Source organism: Ambystoma mexicanum, chromosome 12 (assembly GCF_040938575.1).
Source record: "Ambystoma mexicanum isolate Mex_15411 chromosome 12, UKY_AmexF1_1, whole genome shotgun sequence".
NCBI classification, from domain to species: domain Eukaryota; kingdom Metazoa; phylum Chordata; class Amphibia; order Caudata; family Ambystomatidae; genus Ambystoma; species Ambystoma mexicanum.
Genome location: NC_090936.1, coordinates 401,304,394 through 401,328,220, shown reverse-complemented (window position 1 = coordinate 401,328,220; position 23,827 = coordinate 401,304,394). Strand labels below are relative to the sequence as shown.

Sequence of the window (23,827 nt, the reverse complement as noted above, 5' to 3'; positions counted from 1 at the left end):
CACCTTCTACCTCTGTCCAAGCCAGCCCACCAAGCAGTGATACCTCTGTTGCACCAACCTGTGTCTGCTGCGGTCTCCATCTGGGAGAGACGGGTTTGGACTGGCCCATTGGGCAATAGGTCAATGCCCGAATTTTCGGTCCAACATACGAGTGTGGGCCACTTTTTTTGGGACATAATGGGACACTTTTCTGGGCAAAGTGGGACACTGTGGTGTTTTCACTTCACCCATGTCACGTGGGAAGGGACATGGGGCAGTGGGAAGCGGAGAGGCACGGATCAGTTAAGGAACGTCAGTTCCTGTTATTTGAAAGGCGAATAAAGACGTGTGTGAACAACTCTCCTTGCCTCTGTCTCCTCATGTGCATGATTGACGTTAAGGGCCTGCATGACTTGAGAGTGTGAACGCACCTCAGAATGTGACATTGGCGATGAGGCGATTCGAATCCCCACGGCACCGGCACCCTCTCTCCGCCGTTTCAAGCTCTTGGCTTGCAGCGCCACTTCAGTTGTGGGCAGTTGGCCCAAAACGGAAAGCTACAAAGAGGTAGGCGGTTTAGAGCGCAAAGACTCCCCGCCAGCTGGCAACTTTTCTATCACATTCCGGGTGGGTGTGAGCAGCTCCCTGCCGATGGCAACGAGGAACACCTGCGGGTGGAGCACAACAGCTTCCCGCTATCACGGCACTCCGGGCAGTTGGAGACACAGTTTCTCCCACCAATGGCAACGTTTCTGCTGAGCGGTTGAGGTGTGGTCCTCCCATTCACATGCGACGACGGGTGTCAGTGCGCGTGCACCCTGTTGTTTCGTATCATCATTAAGGCGGCTGGAGTTGGATTCTCCTGCCTAAAGGCACCACCAAGTGATGGGAAAACAGAAAAGCACGAAGATTCTTTCATTTACACAAAGCAATCTGCGTAGCAGAACACTACATGACTGAAACACTGCATGCATTTCATGGCAACGTAAAGGTGGTCGGAGGGAAATCTCCAGCTTACAGGCGCCACCAAGTGGTGGAAAGCAGAAGCTACGAAGGCCTTCTTTTCACACAAACAACTTGCATAGCAAAAGAAACACGTGACCGAAAGACTGACAAAGATAACACAATTTTCACACAAGTGGCAAAATAAAATGACTGATGAGTACAACTGTACAAGTTACACCTGCCCGTGCAATACCCACAAAGATGTCTGACAGCCTACTAGCTCAACTGCCTGATCTCTGTGACACTGGCACTCTAAGGCCACGATGGAAAAGATGGTTAAGAGATTTTGAAGTTTGCCTGAAAGCAGTGGGTCCGCTTGATGATGAAAAGAAACATAGCTTATTAATCCATGCAATAGGTTCAAATGTGAGGGACATACTGGACGAACTCTTAGAAGGAGACACTGACACACAAATCTGAAAACAGCCCTCACAGACTATTTTACACCTCACACGAATGTGGACTATGAAAGACACGTCTTTCACACCACTAAACATACCAAAGGCGAAACTATGGACGCTTTTGTAATGAGACTCAGGGTAAAGATGAAACATTGTGGCTTCAACAAATATTCCAATGAAGAAGCTCTCCGCTCTCAAATAATAGTTGAATGCATGAGTGCTGATCTCAGGAAACGACTATTACTAAAACCACGAAATCTGGAGGAAATTCACGCCTAGCCCGATCAGATGCAGCACTAGCAGCGCAGGTAGAAGGACTGGATGAAATCAAGATATCCCATGGGAAGCACGAAAGTCTAAACAAATTGGAAAGTGCTTCAAGAGGCAACAATGACCCATTCTGTTACAGATGTGGACATGAATATCCGCACGAAGGACAATGCCCTGCCATGGGTCAGATATGCTCTGCATGTGGAGGAGAAAATCATTACAAAGTAGTCTGTTTCATATATCGTAGCAAAATGCGAGGTGTTGTGAGAAACGAACGCACACACCTGACAGGGATCAGAGACACGTAAGCCCACCTCCTGTGTCACACCACCAGAGCGACCTCGCACGTCGGAAACATCGAGAGGAACAGACGGACAAAAGACCCTCAAGCGAGTGGAAAGACAATAAGCCTGCATCATCAAGACAGAGAAGAAGACCCAGAAGATATGTCAGATGCCTGACAGAACAATCACAGTCCGACAGTGTGTCCAATGCCTCCTCAGAGGACAACGCTAAGAAAAGTGGGAGACACAAAGGAGAACCAAGAGAAACCCGACGGCCAAGGAAAACAGCCCGACCCTGATAATCCAAGTCAACAAAAAGGCAGCAGATTTTTTGGTAGACACTGGAGCCACCGTTAATGTAATCAGTGAGGAGGTACACAACAGCATACCTAATGCCCCCAGGCTACAGCCAGCTAGAGCACTCATTTTTCCATATGGATCAAAAACACACTTGACCTGCAAAGGTTTTTTCACAGCGTTATGCGAGTACTGAGACCACGCCCGAGATATATCCATGCATGTCCTTGAAGCGGCCACGGAGAGCGGATGCATCCTCATCTACAACGCAGCCATAGAAATGGGCCTAATCCATGTCCTGTACAGACTTATGGTGCATAAGTACCTGGATCCCACAGCAAGTATCAAACAGGTTTTCCCCACATTGTTTAAAGGACTGGGCAAGCTGAAAGACCGTCAAATAGAACTGCACATTAACACCAGCATCACTCCAGTGGCCCAACACTACTGAGGAATCCCTATTAACATACAAAAACAGGTTGAAGACGAGCTGGTCAAACTGCTAGAGGCTGATATCATTGAGCTGGCGGAAGGCCCCACACAATGGGTGTCACCCATAGTGCCTGTTCCCAAAAGGGACTCATCTGACATCCTCATATGCGTGGAAATGCGACGTCCAAATGAAGCCATCATGAGAGAATGTCACCAAGCTCCACGAATCACGTATATGGTACTCCTACTCAACGGAGCCACAATCTTTTCGAAGCTGGACCTCAACAAAGGGTACCATCAATTAGAGCTCAACAAAAGGTCCAGGTGCATCACAACATTTGCCACTCCTAGGGGGGCGTGGCTAAGGAGCCATGTAAGAGGACGTGTTTTCTATAGAGCTCCCGCAGATCCGGACATTATCCTGATGAAACCTGCGTATAAATGGACACATTTGTACTGAGAACAGAGGAAAGCAGATGCGGTGCTATCGTGCACAAGAATATATATTGTGGATCTGCGAAACGGCAAGGCTGACACTGGGGACGCCGTCAAAGACTGCCGGGATCCGAAGGTTGATGAGAGAAAATGGCAGACGCCATAGAACAAAGGGGCAAAGGACCATTGCTGAAGGACTGCAAGCCCAAACACTGAAACACCCGAAAATCTCACAACTGGAGTGCCCAGCACGAAACGAGGTGCCGACCGGGAGTGCTGCAGGCAGTGAAGGATAATAAGCACCCGCATCGTGGATCAGCATAATGCAGACCTCCTAGGGGACTGAAGGCTAGTGCGGCAGTGTGTGGACTTGATGAGCCTCCAGAATGAACTGGTGAGGAAACAACGGACGCGCAGAGTTAACCGGGCCTGAACGAAGATACTTTGTTGCACAGGTGCGATGTGTAAGGGCGAGCGAGAGGATTAGAAGAAGCCCCGGGACCTCGAGGTTACTGGAGTAATTGCCACAAAAGAGATACATTTGTATCTGGCGACATTTCTCCTGGACGAGCTGCTGTGCTCAGATGGCCTCAGTGAACAACAGAGAATGCAAGTGCTCTTTCCATGACATGAACAAGATACACGCACAGATCGTGGTAGCAGCCTGTGACACAGTCGGCAGCACTCCCATATGACACGGCAGTGGCCCTAAAAGACCGAAGAGACACATGGGCGGATGGCACTGCCCGGTGAGACTAATTAGTCTGCATAGTGCCCAACTCAACATTGATAGGAGCAGCAACAGCACACAACGAATTATACAGAGGCACAGAAGAGCCCAGTTTATAGGAGTGGCTCATACTGGCAGCCCCTAAACAAACAGTCACCAGTGGATTGTACAATGTCGGGCCCCCCGCAGCGTGAGGGGGCTCTCAATAGTTTGAGGCTAGTAACACCGACTGGGTGCAAGAGAACACTGGTGCCTCCCTGCCATTGAACACTGACACACACTTTGGTGCCCCTTGCCACAGCCTATTACCCCACGTATAGGGGCAGACATTAAAGCATGCCAGCGTGACGGCAGGAGCCCATTCTCAGAAACAGCGCTGCATATGGTTGGTGTGCCCCGAGGGTTGCGCCCAGCTGGGCTCCACGGCGGCACCTAACGGGGACAAGAGGAAGCACATCCAGCCCTGGAATGCGTGTGTGAGCACGGGCCCCCAACATGTGAGAGGCTCCTAACCACTGGCCGCTAGAAGAACCTCGGCAGGGACTGGCTGAGTGACACTGCGCGGGAACTGGTGCGTGGGAGGACACAGTCCATTCTAGCAGTACGGGGAGTGATATGGACATACCTGAATAAGGCTGAAGTGGCCTCAGAGCACTGAGAGGGGCCTGATGCTAGGTTGGCTGTCGCAAGTGGGGCAGCTCAGCTGGCTTGAGCCTATACAGCATGGAACAATGACTTCCAGAATTGTCAAACACAAGAACAAACAGCCCACGCTGGACGCCTATGCTAAGACGTCCCCAGAGGTGGAAGGGAGCAAAAGCAAAGACGACACCACCACGGTAGCAGCGGACACACCGGGCACGATTCAGGAGGTGCTTGCAGCGATTGCGGACCTGGAAATCGCCTGGGAGACCAAGCTGGGCCTGGCGATGAACGAGCTAAAAGAGGGACTGGACCTCAAGATTGGAGCGGTCCAGGAAGAAGTTAATTTGCTGAGGCAGGACGTGAGGACGCTTGCAGAGCGCACTGGAACCTTGGAAAAGGAGATGGCCCCTAACACGGCAGCATGCACTGCCCACGGATCGGAATTGCATGCCCTGGTGCAGCGTGTGGGCAACCTGGAGAACAGGGCAGAGGAGACGGAAGGGTGCGCGAGACGCAACAACATCCGTATAGTAGGATTGCCAGAAGGAATGGAAGGGTGGAATCCATGCTCTTGCAGGAAATAACTGGCGGAGCACTGACCCAGGGCTTTGCAGTTGAGAGAGCGCACAGGGCCTTGACAAGGAGACCACCCCCGGGATCCCCCCCACGGCCGCTGATCGCAAAGATCCTAAATTACTGTGATCGAGAGAAGATACTTGAATTCTTCCGGAAGGGTGGTACGATCGAAAGAGGGCCAGCGAAAATCACAGCGTACCCGGATTACACTTTGCATGTGCAACGCAGCAGGATGAACTTTGGGTCGGTGAAAAGGAGGTTGAGAGATGCTGGCCACAGATATATGCTGCTTTATCCGGCTAAACTGAAAGTGTTCCATAAGAACAAAACCCTGTTTTCTGAAACGCAAGAGGAGGCCATGGGCTGGCTGGACATGCAGGGTCGCCCCCAAGAACCGGGTATCCAGACAGAAGCTGCGGAAGATAAGTAGCACAAAGCTGGGGCATCTCCGGTCATATAGCACAAGACATTGGGACTCGAATATAATACTAATTGAGGCTTGTGGGGAATGTGTTGTAGGAAATATTGATTAATGGGATCCGCCAGCAGCAAATATTTCTAATTAGACAAGAGGGAGCTCCTGGGAAGCATCCCTTGAACCCCATAGCATTACACTTAGTTAGGTCACTGTTAGTCCGGTGATGCCCCGCGGGGTCCTAGTCTTCGGTTCACGGGACAGGACCAGACACAGGTGGGCCTGAGATCCAGGGATGGAGCTGGGCATTTGTTGGGGCTGGGAGGGGAGTTAGGGGGGTGGTTGTGTGCAGTGGGGTAGGGTTGAGAAGGGGGGGTTGTTAAGGTTGGGTGGGTTAAGAGTCGTAAAACAGGCCATCATGGTAGACATCAGCAGGAGTGGAGAGAGGAAGAACACCAAACTAATGGCATCGGGTAATCTCAGGGTCGTGACCTGGAATGTGCGGGGCCTCAATAGTTATCTAAAACGTAATAAGGTGATGATGTACCTAAAGAGGATGCGGATCGATATAGCTTTGCTACAAGAGACCCACTTCACCAAGGAAAAGTTGGAGGTGGTCAGTAGAAAATGGAGGGGTAATGTCATAGGGGCCACTTACTCGGCGTATGCAAGAGGGGTGATTACATGGGTGGCACCGCACGTGCCTTTTCAGCTGCTCAGCTCGGTGACAGACCCAGAAGGTAGAATGGTGGTGGTGGTGGGACTCCTGGAGAATAGAGAAGTGAACATCATAAATCTGTACGCCCCTAACCATGACACAGCGACATACTTCAGGTCCCTATACAGTAAAATCAGCCCCCTAGTGGGTGGTGCAACGATCTGGGGAGGGGACTTTAATTGCACCTTGAACCCCAGGGTAGACAGGTCGGATGACAAATCAGAAAAGCCGGCACCAGCAGCCAAAGCGCTGAGGACACTGCTTACGGACCTCGCCTAGAGGATGTGTGGCGACAACTGCACCCTATGGATAGGCAATACTCGCATTACGCGGCGCCACATGACCTGCATACCAGGTTGAAGTATGTGTTTGCTGCAACCAAGATAGTGGGAGAGATGGTGGGCGCGGAATACAAGGCCCGGGTGCTGTTGACCATTCACGTTTGGTCGTAGAGGGGTGCCATCAACCCCCCAGAGCGAGAATCCCGACATGGAGGCTCAGAACTGAGGCTCCACAGGATGCGGGATTCCGGGAAGACTTGCGGGAGGCCATTGAAGAATATTTTGAAATTAACATGGGTAGCGTACGCTCTGAGGGAACAGTATGGGAGGCATTTAAGGTAGTGGTGCGAGGGGTGGCCATATCAAAATCCAAAGGGCTCCAGGGGGCATTGAACAGGAACTGGAAGAAACAGAAAGAGAGCTAGAAGCCCTGATACAAAGTGAGGGGACCACCCAAGAGGACAGCGCCAAGATAAAGGATTTACAGCTGGCCTGTAGCGAACTCTGGGACAGACTATGCGGGCTAAATTATAAGAAATACATAGAGAGGCTACATGCAGGGGGGGATAAGCCGGGTAGATTACTGGCTTGGTTATACAAAAATGAGACCTCCCGCTCGGTGATCAGAGAGGTCAGGGACGCGGATTGTCAAATCTGTAATACCCAAGAAGGGGTAAACGAGGAGTTCCTCAAGTACTACAGACAACTATATGAGGACGTAGGAGAAGAAATGAGTCAAGAGATACAAGAAACAATAGAGGACATGGGGCTGCCCACCTTAGATGACCTAGAATGCGCAGATTTAGATGGCCCCATCACCCTGGATGAATTGGAGATGGTGATCCAACATCTGCCCACATGTAAGGCGCCTGGGTCGGATGGGTTACTCAGTGAGTTTTATAAAACATATAAGCAGGAGCTACTTCAGCCACTGCTTGCCATGTTTAATGAAGCCTATGAGCAGGGGGAACTGCCGGCGTTGCTCCGCGAGGCAGTGATCGTCCCACTCCTTAAATCAGGCAAGCCGGATGTGGATTGTGGGTCTTATAGGCCCCTGTCTATGCTCAATCAAGACAGCAAAATACTCACAGCAGTGCTTGCCAACAGACTGAAGAGGGTAATCGGTAAACTGATACACCCGGACCAAACAGGCTATGTCCCCGGTAGAAATATTACAGACAACCATAGGAGGCTGCACCACATCATTGATCAAGCCGAGGGGGACTCGGGCGAGCTGGCCATCATGTCATTGGACGCGGTCAAAGCTTTTGATTCAGTGCGGTGGCCATGGTTGAAGGCAACCCTGAAAGGATACGGGATAGGGCCAGGTTACATCAGATGGGTCCAGGTGTTATATAGCTCCACGATCGCGAGAGTTAAAACAGGAAACATAATTTCAGACAAATGGCAGCTCAGTAGGGGGACCAGACAGGGATGCCCCTGGTCGCCTATGTTATATATCCTGGCCTTAGAACCACTGGCAATTTGCCTGCGGCAACAATACAGAGAGGTGGGGATCAGCACGACAGGAGGCACACACCTGATATCACTGTATGCAGATGATATGCTCCTCTATTTGTGCTGCCCGGAGGAGAACCTGCAATATGTGCTGGAGGTGATGGATCGCTATGCCACCCTCTCGGGAATATCGGTGAACCCCGGGAAGTCTAGTTTGTTCCCTATCGGAAGGTATAAGGGCACCCCTCTGGAGAGATTACCCATCCTGCAGATACCCTGGCAGCCCGTGACATTCAGGTATCTGGGTGTAAACATTTACCACAAGACAGAGACAGAGCACAAACATAATACAGAGAAAGCAATTGAAGGAATTAGGAATAGCATGGCGTTCTGGTCTCGCTTACCCCTAGCCATGATGGGAAGAGCGGCCCTGCTCAAAATGGTGGTTTTACCCAGACTCTTGCATTTTTTTTCTGAATGTCCCGCACCTGATTCCCAGACGCTTTTTTGTGAGACTACATAGCATGTGCAGGTGCTTCATATGGGGCAACTCGAGGAATAGAGTGGCCCTGTGGAAATTGCAGAACACGTGATAAGGGGGGCATTAACCTGTCTAACTTTGAATTGTATTACTTGGCGGGACAGCTGTTGTATGTGGCTAGGTGGTTGTCTGCAGAGGAATCGGCAGAGGCCAGGCTCTTGCAGAGTGATTCAGCTCCATACTTCCTGAAAGAGACAGTGTGGCTGCACAAAACTAAAATGGCGGGGATAGGGAGACTACTGAAGGTGGGCTGGGAAATCTAGCACAGAGCATGGAGAACTGTGGGCAACCCGGACCCGCTTTCTCAGCAGGCCCCGCTGGCGGTGCTATGCGGGGACGACACCCAACTGTTTAAAGGGGTCCGCCGATATTGGGAACCGGTGGGCCTGGCTACCCTCAGATATATATGGCAGGAAGGGTAGGCACTGGAATTTCTGAGGCTGCAGGAGGAAACTGGGGTTCATAGAGGCCAATATAATTACTTATACCAGGCTCATGAAACGGGTGAGGGAAAGATGGCCTGAGACGGTGCTAGCGGGAGAACCTGATGCCACCCTGGAAATGATGTATGATGTCTCTGAGGGGGGCACAAAATATCCAGGATATGTGAGCTCCTGAGAGCGAAGGCGGGGAGGGAGCTGCTCCAACTGAGGAATGATTGGGAGGAAGAGGTAGGAGAACCCATGACAGAGGGACAGTGGGATAGAGCTCAAAGGTACCACAAAAAGGTGTCCCGGAATGCAAGACTCCAGCAGATCCAGTTGTATGTCACTCACAGAGCCTATTTGACCCCCGGCAGAATAGCCAGGTTTGGAGGCTTGGCTATACAGAAATGCCCCAGATGTGGGGAGGAGGAGGCAGGGCTGCTGCACATGTTCTGGGCTTGCCCCGAAGTGCGGAGATTCTGGGAAGAAATAAGGACGAGAATGGCCAGCGGGGGAGTGGTGCTTGATGTGAGGTCTGCTTGGGCATGCATGCTTGGAAGTTTTCCCAGGCCGCGTAATTCAAAACATATTAGCAAGATGAAGGACCTGGCCTACATCTTGGCCAAGCGTAGAATTGCCATGTGTTGGAAAGCGGCCCATAGGCCCAGAGTGTAGACATGGTGGGCAGATCTCTTGAAGTGGGCAGAGGCAGAAACTGTGGTATGGTTTGAAGCTGTTACCAGGGGGGGCGAGGAGGAAGTGGGCCCCCTGATAGCCTGGAGGCATCTGGTGACCTCATTGGCCAACCCCCACCAGGTCAATCATGAAACGGAAGACTCAGATGAGTCATCAAGCACTGAGATTCCTGAGAATTCTCTTGCAGATGGCATGAATGAGACGGCTCGAGTTTATGGGGAGGGAGGGGGGAGGGGGGAGAATAACACTGTATAACAAGTTGTTTTGATATTGTTTATGGACGTCCTAAAAGGTTGTAACGTTTGATGTGTTGTTTGTTTAAATAATAAAAATTGTTTAAAAAAAAAAACATTTGCCTCTCATCTAGGTCTCTATAGGTACAAACGACTCAGCTTTGGAGTGTCGTCTGCCACCGAAGTTTTTCAGTCCGAAATTCATACTGTGATCAAAGATGTACCCAACTATCAGAACTACAGTGAAGACATATTGGTATTTGGTCAGACTCAGGAACAGCATGACGACATGCTCATGCGAGTCTGCATGGCTCTGGAAGAAGCTCATCTCACTCTAAATAAAGAGAAGTGTGAATTTCAGAAAAGGACATTGCGGTTTTTCTGTCACATTTTCTCAGAAAAGGGAATGACACCTGACCCGGAGAAAGTCAGTGCCCTCTCAGGTGCTGAATCACCAAATTCCATCACTGACCTTCAATAATTTCTGGGTTTGGCAAGTTATTGCACGCAATACATTAAGGACTTTGCATCCGTCAGTGCACCACTCAGAGCGCTCAATAAGCTCAACTCAGAATTCAAATGGTCTGACGAGTGCCAAGAAGCATTTCAAGCGATCAAGGAGCGCATCGCCGATGCTAAAAACATGGCTTACTTTGATCCCAGGAAGCACACAGAGCTAATAGTAGACGCAAGCCTTGTAGGTCTTGGGGCCATCTTGACGCAACTAAATGACAAGGATGGACAAGCTAAGTACATAGTGTAATATGTAAGCCGGAGCCTCTCCAAAGCTGAACAGGCCTAATCACAAGCCGAGAAGGAAGGTCTAGCAGTAGTCTGGGCTTGCGAACATTTTCATTTGTTTTTATATGGGAAGCCATTTACAGTTGTCACGGACCACCAGGCACTACTGTTCCTATACAGCAACTCCCAGGCCAAGATGCCCCCAAGAATAGCACGCTGGGCATTGAGACTACAAGACTACCAATATGACATAATACACAGGCCAGGGAAGGAACACAATCCTGCAGATTTCCTGTCAAGGTACCCAAACAAAAAGTGCAAGACAACACCATCCATTGCAGACCAATACATCAGGTATGTGGTTTAAGGGAACACACCACCATGCCTCGATGTGGAACAGATAGCAAGGGAATCCAATGCAGATCAAGGACTTCAAATTATAATGAGATGCCTAGAAACGGGCCCCTGGAAACACGCAAAACAACTCAAAGAAAGCGCGGGGGAAGAAGCAAGTCAAGACATCACATGATTGCTGGCTGTAAACGAAGAGCTTGCGAAATCTGATGACGGTCTACTGCGGAAAGGCACCAAGCTAATAATCCCTTGCAGCCTAAAACAAAAGGTCCTTGAGCTGGCACATGAAGGACACAGAGGGATAGTATCCACCAAAAGGATGCTGAGGCAAAAACTGTGGTTCACTCAACTTGACGCACATGTAGAGGAATTGCTCAAAAACTGCCCCATCTGTGCAGTAGTAAAACCTCACACGAGACCGGAACCCCTCAACGTGACGGAGTTGCTGGAAGGAGTCTGGGAGGAAATTGCCGTGGACCACTATGGCCCACTGGAAGGAGGTGAACACATCCTTGTAGTGGTTGACGAGTACTCACGTTTCCCGGATCTACAAATCGTGCCATCTACTGCAGCCTATCACACCATTCCTGTGTTAGATAGAATGTTCGCCACCCATGACATCCCCAAAATTCTAAAGATGGACAATGGGCCTCCTTTCACCGGACAAGACTTTAAAACATTTGCGCAGTATATGGGCTTCCACCATCGAAAAATTACTCCACTATGGCCTGAGGTCAATGGCACAGTAGAGCGATTCATGTGCAACATTAAACGCAACACTCAAATAGCTTGAATCACAGGCGAGCCCCTGGAGAAACTACTATGCCAACTAATGAGAGACTACAGACACACCCCTCACAGCACCATGAGGAAAACACTGTCAGAAGTGATGTTTGGAAGAAACATAAGGACTCGGCTGCCCCATCTTTCTTGTGAAGAAGACCAGTACAAAGTAGATCCTGAGATGAGACAAAAGGACACCTCCAAGAAGGCTGACATGAAGAGAGTTGCAGATCAGAAACGAAGGGCACAGGAAAATGATCTAGAACCAGGAGAGGTTGTCATCGTGAAACAAAAGCAAAGTCGTATGAACATGGCCGCATTCAACAAAGAACCCCTCACCATATTGGGAACAAAAGGTTCTCTTGTTGCTGCTGACGGAAACCAAAAGACCATAACAAGAAACTCTTCACACTTCAGGAGAATGCCTGTACTTATACCAGCTACAAACCACAGCTCACTAAAATCTCCATCAGATTGGGACACACCCTATGAAGGAGATCAAGAGGACTCCAGCTCAGAAGCTCCACCGTGCATGTCACCAGAACTGCCCGAAGAAACCGCATCGGCTTCACCCATGTCACGTGGGAAGGGACACGAGGCAGTTGGAAGGGGAGGGGAAGGGATCAGTTAAGGAACGTCCGTTCCTGTTATGTGAAAGGCGAATAAAGACTTGTGTGAACAACTCTCCTTGCCTCCGTCTCCTCATGTGCATGATTGACGTTGAGGGCATGCATGACTTGAGACTGTGGACGCACCTCAGAATGTGACAGCCAATTTGATTAGTTACTTCACTATTTGGCTAGCAGTTTTGAACGGATATCTTTTAAAATGCAGAACTTTCAACACATTTGACCGAAAAATGACCCCATGGCTACTATTCAAACAGTCTGTCACAAAAGGAATGAATTGCTATTTGCAACTGTGGGACACTTTTCATTGGTGCCCGAGCCAGTCTTATGCTCCAGCCTGACCCCGGGAAGAGAAGCCCACGCTCAGCACAGCCCATGGCCTGCCTGCTACCGGCAGAGTACTGGGTGCCCGCTTAGTACACTCTGGGAGGGTACCCACTTGGTGAGCCACTCAGGGATTGCAGATGTGGCAACACAGGATGACATGAACAATGCGCTGACTGCCAATGTAGCTCTTCATGCCATGCCATACAGCACCTGTCATGTAAGACGCCATCAAACATGATAGGCACTCGCAACAAAGACCCCCAGTCCGTGCATGGACACTGCATGCTCATTTTGCAAGGCTTACCAGAAAGTGCAAGGCCTGGAGTCATCCCTGAATATCACAGAACCACTTTTCTGCTGGCGTGAGTTTCTCCCCGCTCAGGCTCTCATTGGGAGGGCCACAACTGCTCTCCCAGGGGTAGAAGTAGGGAGTCCACAGAACAGAAGCACCTGAGGTGAAAAGGTATTTTGCAGCACAACTCACTTCTAGGTGAAAGGAGCGGGAACTCCACAGCACAGTTATCAACTGAGGAGAAATGTACTTCACGGCACAGCTCACTCCTTCGCGGAGCACAAAGGAACATTGCTGTTAGTGCTTGTGCCGCTATCATCAAACCCCCACATTGCTATCTGAAAGAAGGCCACGCCGGAATGCACAGCTCGATCCCAAGCCGACTTGGCAAGCCGATAAAGGAGCATAATTATGTGATAATGATGTGTTATTTATATAGAGCTTTCGCCAACGCCATTTGCATAGAACATGTGTACATATAATTATCACCCAACTAAAATTGGTACTAATTTATCGACCTCACAAGGCTGATAGGCTGAGTTGGCCTTGCCGGGATTTGTACCTGCGACATGCAGATCACACACAGATCGCAGCAGCGAGCGAGCAACCTGCTGAGCGATCTTCCCGGATCATAAAGGATCGACCAATGGGACATCAGCGATGCACCTCATGCAGGTCAACATTGACAGCTGTGGAAATCGACCACTTGACACTAGCAAACAACTTCATCACCGCTTATGCGAGGGGTGAAGCTAGCAGATTGGTCTATCCAGCAATTTCACTACATGGCTCAACCCTATATAGAGTGCCACAAACCGCTACAAACAAAGCTACGAGCCAAGGTTTGCTCACATAGCAGCACACAGCACACATCAGGCACAACATCGTAGGGTTATTCGCCGCCGTCACACACCAGCAACTGAAAATTAAGATGTACAAGTAAATGTACATGTAAAATGAAAAGTATGCAAAACCATATGGTAAAAACACAGCAAACCGTAAGGTAAAAACACAAATATATGTTATGTTACTTGCCTTTTATATAGCGCCCTATGTATCATTGGTATGATCTCAAAGCGCTGGTAGGTTGAACGCCCTCGAGAACCGCAGTTCAATCAGTAGAGAGAGAGAGTGTTGTATGGTGCGTGGGCGCACCGGATATGTGTGCAGCTGGTGTGGTTGTTGCATGAAAGCTGCTTCTAAGCGGTAGGTGTGGTGCTGAGGAAATCAGTTGGATGTGTTCAGTCTGGAGGGTGGACACCCAGACTGAATTCTGGCTGCGTTAGGCCTGAAGGGATGCTTAAGCTAGCCGGAATGTGTTCAGGTAGCTGTGTGTTTTATTAGGATGATGTGGAGTTTGTGGGGTCATGTTAATTATGAGAACAGCTAGACCGAATGTGTCATAGTACAGCTGTGTACTAGTTGAATGATGATGGTGTATAGGGCAGAGTAAGCTTAGTAGTTTGATATGGTGATTATCAGTAAAGCGCCTGTGATCAAGCACGAGAGCAGGACAGGGGGCGTACATTTAGGCACAATTTCTAAGTTAATCAATACCACAGTTGCGCTATTAGGCACATTTTCTAGATTCAACTTTAGCACAGTGAAGATATTAGGCACACTTTCTAGTGTTTATAAATGATATATATGTGTGTGCATACCTTAGTATGGTTTGTGTTCTTTTCAAGCCATCTTGAAGTACACAAACCATAGTAAGGCACGCAAACAAATACATAAAGGTAAGCATTTATATTTATGTGCGTACCTTACTATGGTTTGTGTACTTTTTAGGCCACGCCCCTCCCGCAAGCCACGCCCCCAAAATGAGGTCCCCCCCTCAATTTCTTACCCCACTTAGAGCACTGCCCATAGTTCATTCTACCTTCCTCCTGGTCTCCCTCCTCACCTCTTCTACCAACCGCGTGCTACAAGTAGTGCAATTGGGGCATGGCCTACCGCAGGGATCGGTCTTCAGCCACACTGATCGCAATCAGCAGCAAAGAGTCTACAAAATGGCGTCTTTCTTTTTTGTCCTGTCTTGAAGTTTGTTATGAAAACACAAAGTTGCAATTTTGGGGCATACAAATGTTGCATGCGCACACTAGAACGCTAGTTTCAGATCTTTTTTTTAGGAACACTGCTGAACCAAAATGCACCAGACCTCAAGGAGTCTGCAAATTAAGCTAAGCAGGATTTGCCTTCAAAGTTGGCTGATATTTGGTTACATTGTTTTCCCGTTATGCGTGCAGACAAATATTCATGGGAGTTTCTGTTAAATAGCACACTTTTGGGACTACCTGTAAAAATGGAAACTGGGCAATAATGGCACAAAACAATTATTTTGGAATGTTTGGTGCATATTACACGTTTGTGTGTGTGTGTGATTATCGAGTGATCTGCTACTTGGCTGCACTCTTCCACTGTAAGCTACCCTAAGGAGTTTATTTTTGCATTGAAATTCTGTAGAAAGAATCACGTCTTGGCCGAGAAATAACAAAACAAATGTCGAGATTTTGATTACCAAGCCTTTACCGCCATCTTGTGGCTGAATTAAAATGTGTTGTTAATAATGCATCGCATTAATGCCTAAATAAGTTATATTCCTAATACAGTTTGAATTCGGCAGTATACAAATAACTGTATCACTCACTGATAAATTCAATCCACCTTTGCAATATGTTTACTATGTTATATGGCACCTGATCTATAGCCAAGCAGACCAACATTTGTACAGCACTATTACGCGGGGTGGAAAAATGCTCACGTTATTACTTATTTCTGTGATATAATATGCTCTGTTTAACCATGCATGGGGTTTTGCCTGCATACGAAAGTATGTACACTTTAACACCTAAAACAAATGTTGCCTGTGTGATAATAGCGTTGATCACGCCTTCCAGTGCTTTCAATTAATTATTAGAGAAAATAGTGTGAAAAGAAAAATGAAAAAGGCAGAAGTTTGAAAGCATCACTATCCAAGTCTTTTTAAACAAATTAGTAAGTAAATCATATGAACAAAGCAAGGAAGGAAGGGAATGGAGGGAAGGGAAGGAATGGAGGGAAGCGAGGGAAAGGAGGAAGGGAGGGAGGAAGGAGTTCATGGTACAGAAATGTGAAACAAAGCAAGATACAATAGTAAATACACCTTTTGGTTCAGATTTCTTCAACACGTCTGATCATTTGTGACAGGATGTTGAGGTCTTCCTTGGGTTCGCAGTTGAATTCGAATGCTGCTTTTTTAACATAGTGTTACACGCTCGAGTTCACATATGTCTGTTCCTCTCCACAGGCAATCACAGCTATTGATAATGCTCTTCAGCTGAAACCAAAGGATCCAAAAGTCATATCTGAGCTTTATTTCAGTAAAGGCAACCAGCTCCGGGAGCAGAACCTTCTGGAGGAGGCTTTCCAGGTACGTCAAATCTTCAATAACAAGTGCTATTTCCTCAGTAATTGAGTTGGTAACTTGATTGATGTAGCGTAGCAACACTATTACACAAAGTTAGAGGTTGGCGCAGGGTGAACAGGGTATGGTGACACTATACTATTTGGCAAAGGATCTATGGTGTGAGCAGACTCAGAGAACTGAATACGGCACCTTAGCCTCAAAACACTGCATGGGTTGGGATCGCTTCTTGCAATTCCCTTCCAGGTGGCATTTACCATTTGGTGGACAGAATTACAATCTGACTTGAGGGTTAGCAAGCGCGAAAAAGGGTTTTCTAGAAAAATATCAGTATAGTAGTAGATTCAGCAAATACCAAAGCAAAATCAGCCAGAGTTTCAAATCAACTAGTCAGTCCAACCTCCTCCTATTTGATGTGGCACCACCAACGGGCGTACCACATTCCTGTACCCCTCTTCGGAAGACCTTCAAAAGGTGGCTACCAGCTCCACTTAGCTACCCTCAACTCTTGCTCTGCCATTAAACACTCCTCTGACATCTGCCACCTCCTTGAAGACTTCGACCTTAGCATCCTCGCTCTCACGAGACGTGCTTCACGGCCAGCGCTGTCATTACCTTAGACACAATCCTCCCTGAGGGCTACAAGATCCTCTCTAAGCCCAGGCCTAACCATTCTGGAGGCAGAGTGGCCCTGATCTTCCCTGAATGGGTCCCTGCTATTATCATAAACCACTCAGTCCTACTCTTCGTTCGAATACCTCGTCTGCAGGCTTAGTGTCTCTCCTATCCTCGCACTGACTTTTGTCACCATCTACAGGACCCTTGGTCCGGTCTCCCGCTACCTCTAGTAGTGGTCTGAACTCACCTCTTCTGTCCTGGCCTCTACCTCCACGCTTCTCTTCCTCTGAGACTTCAACATTCACCTTGACTCCTCTGATGCTGCCTCTGGACTCTACCGCAGCCTCTGTGACTCTCTTTCCCTCACCATTCTTCCCTCCGGTCCGGCAGACTCTGCCAGGCACACCTTGGTTGCTCTCATCTCAGCAGACATCCCCATCTCCAACCCACTCCCTACTACTCTCTCCTGGTCGAATCATACTCTCCTGTCCACTCACCTGGATCTCTTGGGTCCCACTGTCCTCTCACCTTCATCTCTTGGGTCTCCGGCTAAGCCTCCGCCCACACTGCCAGTCTCCTTCTCCATCATTCGACCGATGAAGTCAGTCACTGCTTTTGCTGCCACTTTCATTCCCCCTCCCACTCCGGCCACTGACTCTCAAACTGACACAGCCCTCTCATACTGACACAGCCCTTGCTATCCTTCACCTCGCCATCTCCAACACTCTGGACATCATTGCCCCTGCCATGTGGATCCGCATGGGCTTTGCCTCCAAGCGCAACACCTGGTATGATTCTGATCTAGCTTCTCTAAAACACAAGTGCAGAGCTTGTGAGCGGATGTGGTAGACTTCAAGCATATCCTCTGACAAACTGGCCTCCTACCGCCTGCTTCAAAGGCAATACAAACTCTCCCTCCGCTGGAAGAAGAGGGCCTATATCCAAGCCTGCATCTCTGGGGCCACTAACAACACAGCAGAACTATTCAAAATCTGGCTGATTTTTTCAATCACTCCTTTGCCACTGGCTCCTTCTCTCCACTCCTCAAGCACTCCCTTGTGCACCCTTTCCTTAAAAAGCCTTCTGCCGACCCCACATGCCTGGCTAACTACCGCTCTATCTCCATTACCCCCTTCCTGGGCAAACTCTTGGAGATGCTGGTCATCTCCCAGCTGATACTCCACACTGAATCTGTTGGTTGCATCCACAACCACCAGTCTTGCTTCAGAGCATCCAGAGGCACGGAAACAGCGTTCCTGAACACCTGTGAAGACTTGCTCTCAAATCTTGATTCCAACTCTCCCTCCATTCTCATCCTTCTTGACCTTTCATCTGCCTTTGATATGGTCAATCATATCACCCTTACAAACTGGCTCCATGATACCCTCGGCATCACAGACCTGGCACTGCACTGGCTGACCTCCTTCCTCTCTGACTGACCATCAGAGGTTCACTGGGCACTTTTCTCTCCTCCATCCCACTCTCAACCTGCGGCGTCCCTCAGGGCTCTATCCTCAGTTGACTTAGTCTTTCTAGGTACTTCCTAGCACTGGACTGGTTGACCTCCTTCCTCTCTGACCGACCATCCCACGTTCAACTGGGCCCTTTTCTCTCCTTCATCAAACTATCCACATGCAGCATTCCTCAGGGTTCTATCTGCCCATGTGGCTCTTCAACATCTACCTTGTCCCTCTAGCCCATTTGATCTCTGCCTTCTCTCCTCACTTCCAGTGCTATGCTGACGACACACAGCTATCCTTCAAGCTTCCCTCCACTGCCTCCTCTTCTTCCTCTCTCATTCCCGACTTTCTGACTGCTTTTCAGACATGGTGTGCTGCTAACAAACTCTGCCTTAATGCTGATGAGACTGAGATCCTTCTCATTGGGACCCCAACCCACTCCTACTCTCTGGCCGCACTCCATGGGCCCCCTCCCCTCACCCTCTTGTGAGGTAAAAACCTTGGTGTCATCCTCGACTCCTCTTTATCCTTCTCTCCTCACATCAAGCACCTTGCCAAGAAGGCCCATTTCCAGCTGCACCTTCTCAGAGGCATTCTCCCTTTCCTCCCTTTCCCCCAGAAACTCAATGTCTCTAGAGCTCTTGACCTCTCTAGGCTAGACTACTGCACCAGCCTCTTCCTCAATCTGCCTAAGTCATCCCTTCTACGCCTTCAACTAATCCAGAATAGGACTGCAAGACTTATCCTTGGCCTCAAGCCCAGGGACCACATCTCTCCAGTCTTAAAATCTCTCCACTGGCTCTTGGTTGCTGTGAGGATCAAGTTCAATACCCACTGCATCATCCCCAAGGCTTTCTGGGGCCTTGGACCCCACTGCATCCAATCTCTCTCCCTAAACACCTCCTTCCTACAGCTCTTTGGTCTTCTAGCTCCAACTCTCTGCAGATCAGACGATTATCCAAGCAGATAGTTGGGGGCCGGGATTGGGTAGATCTCGCTCTTCCGCATGTGCTTCACTCTGGAATGGCCTTGATGCCCCTCTCAGACTCGAGCCGGATCTCCTTAAGTAGCGGAAGCTTCTCAAGACCCTCCTTTTCTCTTCCTCCTTCTCTCGCCCTTCCCCTAATAATGCCCCCCTCTGCTTTTTGGTTGCCTGGTTCCTTCTTATTCTTACAGGGTACCAGGCCCTCCTCGACTATTCTACCCGGCACCTAGTCTCACCTGACCCCCCCCCTTCAACCTGCACTTGACCTTCTGGGCTCCCACCCCTGCACTAGCCTCGCTGTGCCTGCACCCCATTGAGCCCATCTAGACCCGACACTCGCACTTAGCATGTGGTCCTTCTTCTCCTGGCCCACTCTACATTCCCCTGGCCCTTGTCGACCTTGCCTGCCCTTAGCTCTTGGCTAACCCATGGGCCCTTTTCCACCCTGTCTGGCACGACCCCTGACCCCCTCTCCCCGCACTTCTTTTTTGAATTTTTTTTATTATTTTTACTTTGTTGTCTTTAGTTAATTTAACAAACCTTTACAACAATATCTTTAATTTACATTTTTGCAATATTTCTTACTATATCAAGTGTTCATTAAAAAAAGGAAAAATAATAATTATATATTTACAATACATAGAAGCATCTCTTATCGAATTCCACTGTTTCACAGAAACAATTAGTATTAATATTTGTTATAATACCAAATACAATTCATCGCTATGTCCATACATTGGGATACAAACAATGTCCATTATGTATGTCAAGATAAACCAACAATTATTCATGTATTCACCCCACAGACAGAGATTCAATTCTATGTCCATGCAATGGGATACAATGTCCATTGTGTACCTCAAATTAACCCAACAATTATTCATGTAATCACCCCACAAATATAGAGATTCAATTACCGAGGGTACTAATTACTAATTATTGACAGAGGGACCCATCATCCTCCACTTTTCCATCTAATTTTCCATCTAATATCATGAGTTTACTAGAGGGAGATTGAATCTTCATAAGTATCCATTAGCTTCATCGTACCCAACTAAGTTCTTAATTAGGCACATGCAGTAAAAAAAAAAGCCATATCCATTTGTCTGTGACAAGATTTTCCCCTTCTACTTTTCTACAGAAATAGTGAGGCATGCAAGTTACAGAATGTATTCACCGCGATCCACTGAGCGCAGATAACCTTTGCTGTAGTTCTACATCAATAACATACAGTAGCCGTATCAAAGCTAGGACCAGAGTGACATTTGTCCCCCACATATATCGAATCCACAACCATTCCCTCCCGCACAGCGTAGAACTATCATTCGCCTCCCCAAAAATGGAGTTGCGATAAGTATCAAAGTACTTACAGTGTACTGTGAGATGTGTTAGTTTCTCCTTAGTAGTTTAATTTGCACAAAACCGACATCCACCAAATTTCACCTCTTTCGGCTCTTTGCACCAAGAGTGTATTTTTTCATTAGTAGGAAACTGGTTTAGTTTGAAGCGTAAATACATGTCGTGGCCCATTTTGCCCGGAAATTGTTCAGATATCTTGATCTAGGAGTACATTTGGTAAGAAACTGTGCAATTTACATGTACAGTTTAAGCTTTTGGATGGTCTCAATGGTAATTATCCAATCATATTCAAAGAGCTTTTTTTTTACGTATATGGGACGCATCCGAAGGTCATCAGTCGTCACATTAATGCTGTCCAATGGAACTAACATTTCTTCATGATATCTTTTGATGGAGTTTGGATGTTTTACTACTATCATGATGGATACATTCTCAGACAGGGAATTCTGCGGAGGGTCCAACATTTTAGAAAAATTATTGAGACGCCTCCAATTGAAGAGGGATGCGAACGATATTAATCCAAACTCGAGCCGCAGCACTGCACAAGGAATTGAGTTGGAGAGCCTCAGAGTTTTTTTCTACATAGAGGCTTGGGCCTGGTTTAACTCAGGACCAATTTTCAGAAGGCACATGTCCAGACTGTACAGGACCACAGCTTCCACTTTTAGAGTATAATACTCAAATAGTGGAGTCATACAATATTCACAATATCTATTATATATGATTTTCATTTGCGAACATAATGATTTGATCTTGTCTTTAATCATAGATTTCTACATAGTTTTTGTCGCAATGCTGCATAGATTATATCCAAGATACTTAACGGAAGGGGCTCGTTCTATTCGAGAACCATCCAGCGACCATTTATATACAAGTTTCTTCCTATAGTTGTTAAATATGATGATTTTGGATTTCGCTGTGTTTGCCTTCAGATTGTGTAGATGCGCATATGATGCAAAAAGTTCTAATTTGGTTTGCAGACCAAAAGGTGTTAAGTCAAACAGTAAGATGTCGTCTGCAAATGCAAATCACTGTATTTTCATGTTACCAAGGCAAGCAGGATAGACTACTTTCCACTGCCATATGCTGCCCATGTCACACAAGTATGCGTTAAACAGAGAGGCTGCTAGGTTGCATCCTTGTCTGACTCCGATAAAGGTGGCAATAGCAACGGTCAGAGTTCCCTGATTGTTGATACGAACGTGCACGTGGGTGTTTTCGTGTAACAGAACCAACATATGGAGAAGAACAGGGTTAAATCCCATGGTAGCTAGTTTGGACCACAGCTGGGTGCGGATTACTGTATCAAAGGCAGGCGTTAGGTCCAGATATGCCATGTAAATCGGGCCGCATTTGCCATTTCTTGATTTTGCCAACAGATGAGCTAAAATAGTGGCTTTCAAGGGAGTACCCATTGCATGACAGAATCCCACTTGAAACCTTGAAAGCTTATTTATACGTTTCATTTCATGTGGATTTCTAATTCTTTGATGATAAGAATAGAGAATATCTTCTCAGATGTATCTAGTAATGCAATGGCCCTGTAGCTCACTGGATCGTCATGTCTGCCTTTTTTCCATATTGGGACTACTATAACGGTGTTCCATGATAGTGGTATCTTTTGAGATTTAAAGATGTTATATTTTATTTTACACACATAGGCCCAAAAACCGGGATCTTGTTTCATCACACATGCACGGATCCCATCTGGTCCTGGGGCTTTCGAGTATTTCATTCTTACTATCACCAATTCTATGTCTTTTTCTGACCATGGGCAGGACAAAGCTGTAAAAGGTGGTACATAGCTAGAAGATTTATTACAAAATCTCAGAGGTAATTGATATTTATCTAAAAAGAAGGTGGTCCAAATTGACGCCGATATGGCAGATTCCAGACCATCAGTCCTTTTTTCCACACCGTGTCGCAGCATGGCCATATCGATCTCCTGTTTGTACATGGGTAGGATACCATGTTTTGGTTGTCTTTGATTTTGAGGCTTCATTTTATATTACGGCATTTGTTAGTGTAAATATTACAAATCTTTCTGTTCACTAATTCCATCAGTGTTAGATTGTCTCTCAGAATTTCGGTTGCCATTCCCACTCACTTCGTTGTCAACCATTTGTTCCATCTCTGTGGTGGACGTAGAGCATAAAATATTCTCAGGATCCTTCGATGTCAAAGGAAGTGTTTTGAGTTTCAACTTGCTATCGATCTTCACTTTTGGGTTGTTAATTGAAGGTTTAGAGCATCCTTTCAGAGGGAAAACGGAAGAGAGTTGGGATTGCTTGGAAGGTTTGGGTTTGCCGAGCATTGTTACAGCTGGAGGAGGTTGTGATGACACTTTGTTCTTCCCAGTGTCATTTATTGCTCCACAATTATCTGTAAGGTCATTGCTGGTCTCCTCGGGTATATTTCTTATTTTGTTATTTTTGTTTTCTTTGCGTTCTTTGTTTTATTGCCCTCTTCACTTCCAGGCACTCCTTGTTACTTCACTTGCACGATCCAAATGACTCAAGGCCTAGTAGGACCATTTTGTTTTTCTTCATCCCAGTGTCCCTCCCACCCCCTTTTGTCTTGTTGCGCCTTGAAACACCTTTTGCTGTATTATCACATTCTATATATATAAATGTATGTGTGGGAAAGCAAAAAGAGGGGTGGTAGGGGCGCAACTCTGGGTCCCAGCTGCAATCTGCTCAACAGCCCAAAGATCTTCTCCTCCTAACATGCTTTCATGCCTCAGCAATCATCAGGGAGGCTGATTGGTTTCAGGTGTTAGGGTTGAGTCCCGCTGGGAAGTACCAGTCTGTAGCAGCAAGGAATTCTGGTATCTGTAGTGTAGAGCCAGCCAGGATCCAACTCTCTCCAATTTCAGCCCTCGGGGAGGAGGGGGTGGTCACCAACAGTGTGTCAATCCAAAGTCAGGCATGTGTAGCCCGGTGTAGCCCCTCTGGAGTCCCAGTCTCCAGTTTCATGTGCAGTTAAAAAGAAGAGTGGGAGGGGCGCAACTTTGGGTCCCAGCTGCAGTAAGCTCCAACAGTCCAAAGATGTT

General features: G+C 47.7%; 1 protein-coding gene across 1 annotated transcript in view; it reads left to right on the top strand.

The window, feature by feature from the left end:
- The window catches only part of TMTC1 (transmembrane O-mannosyltransferase targeting cadherins 1), a 1,779,343-nt gene that overhangs the window by 1,706,390 nt on the left and 49,126 nt on the right, over positions 1 to 23,827 (top strand). The window contains exon 18 of the mRNA XM_069628531.1: positions 16,237 to 16,359. Within this exon, the coding sequence (XP_069484632.1) occupies positions 16,237 to 16,359 (123 nt within the window). The remainder of the gene's footprint in view (positions 1 to 16,236; positions 16,360 to 23,827) is intronic.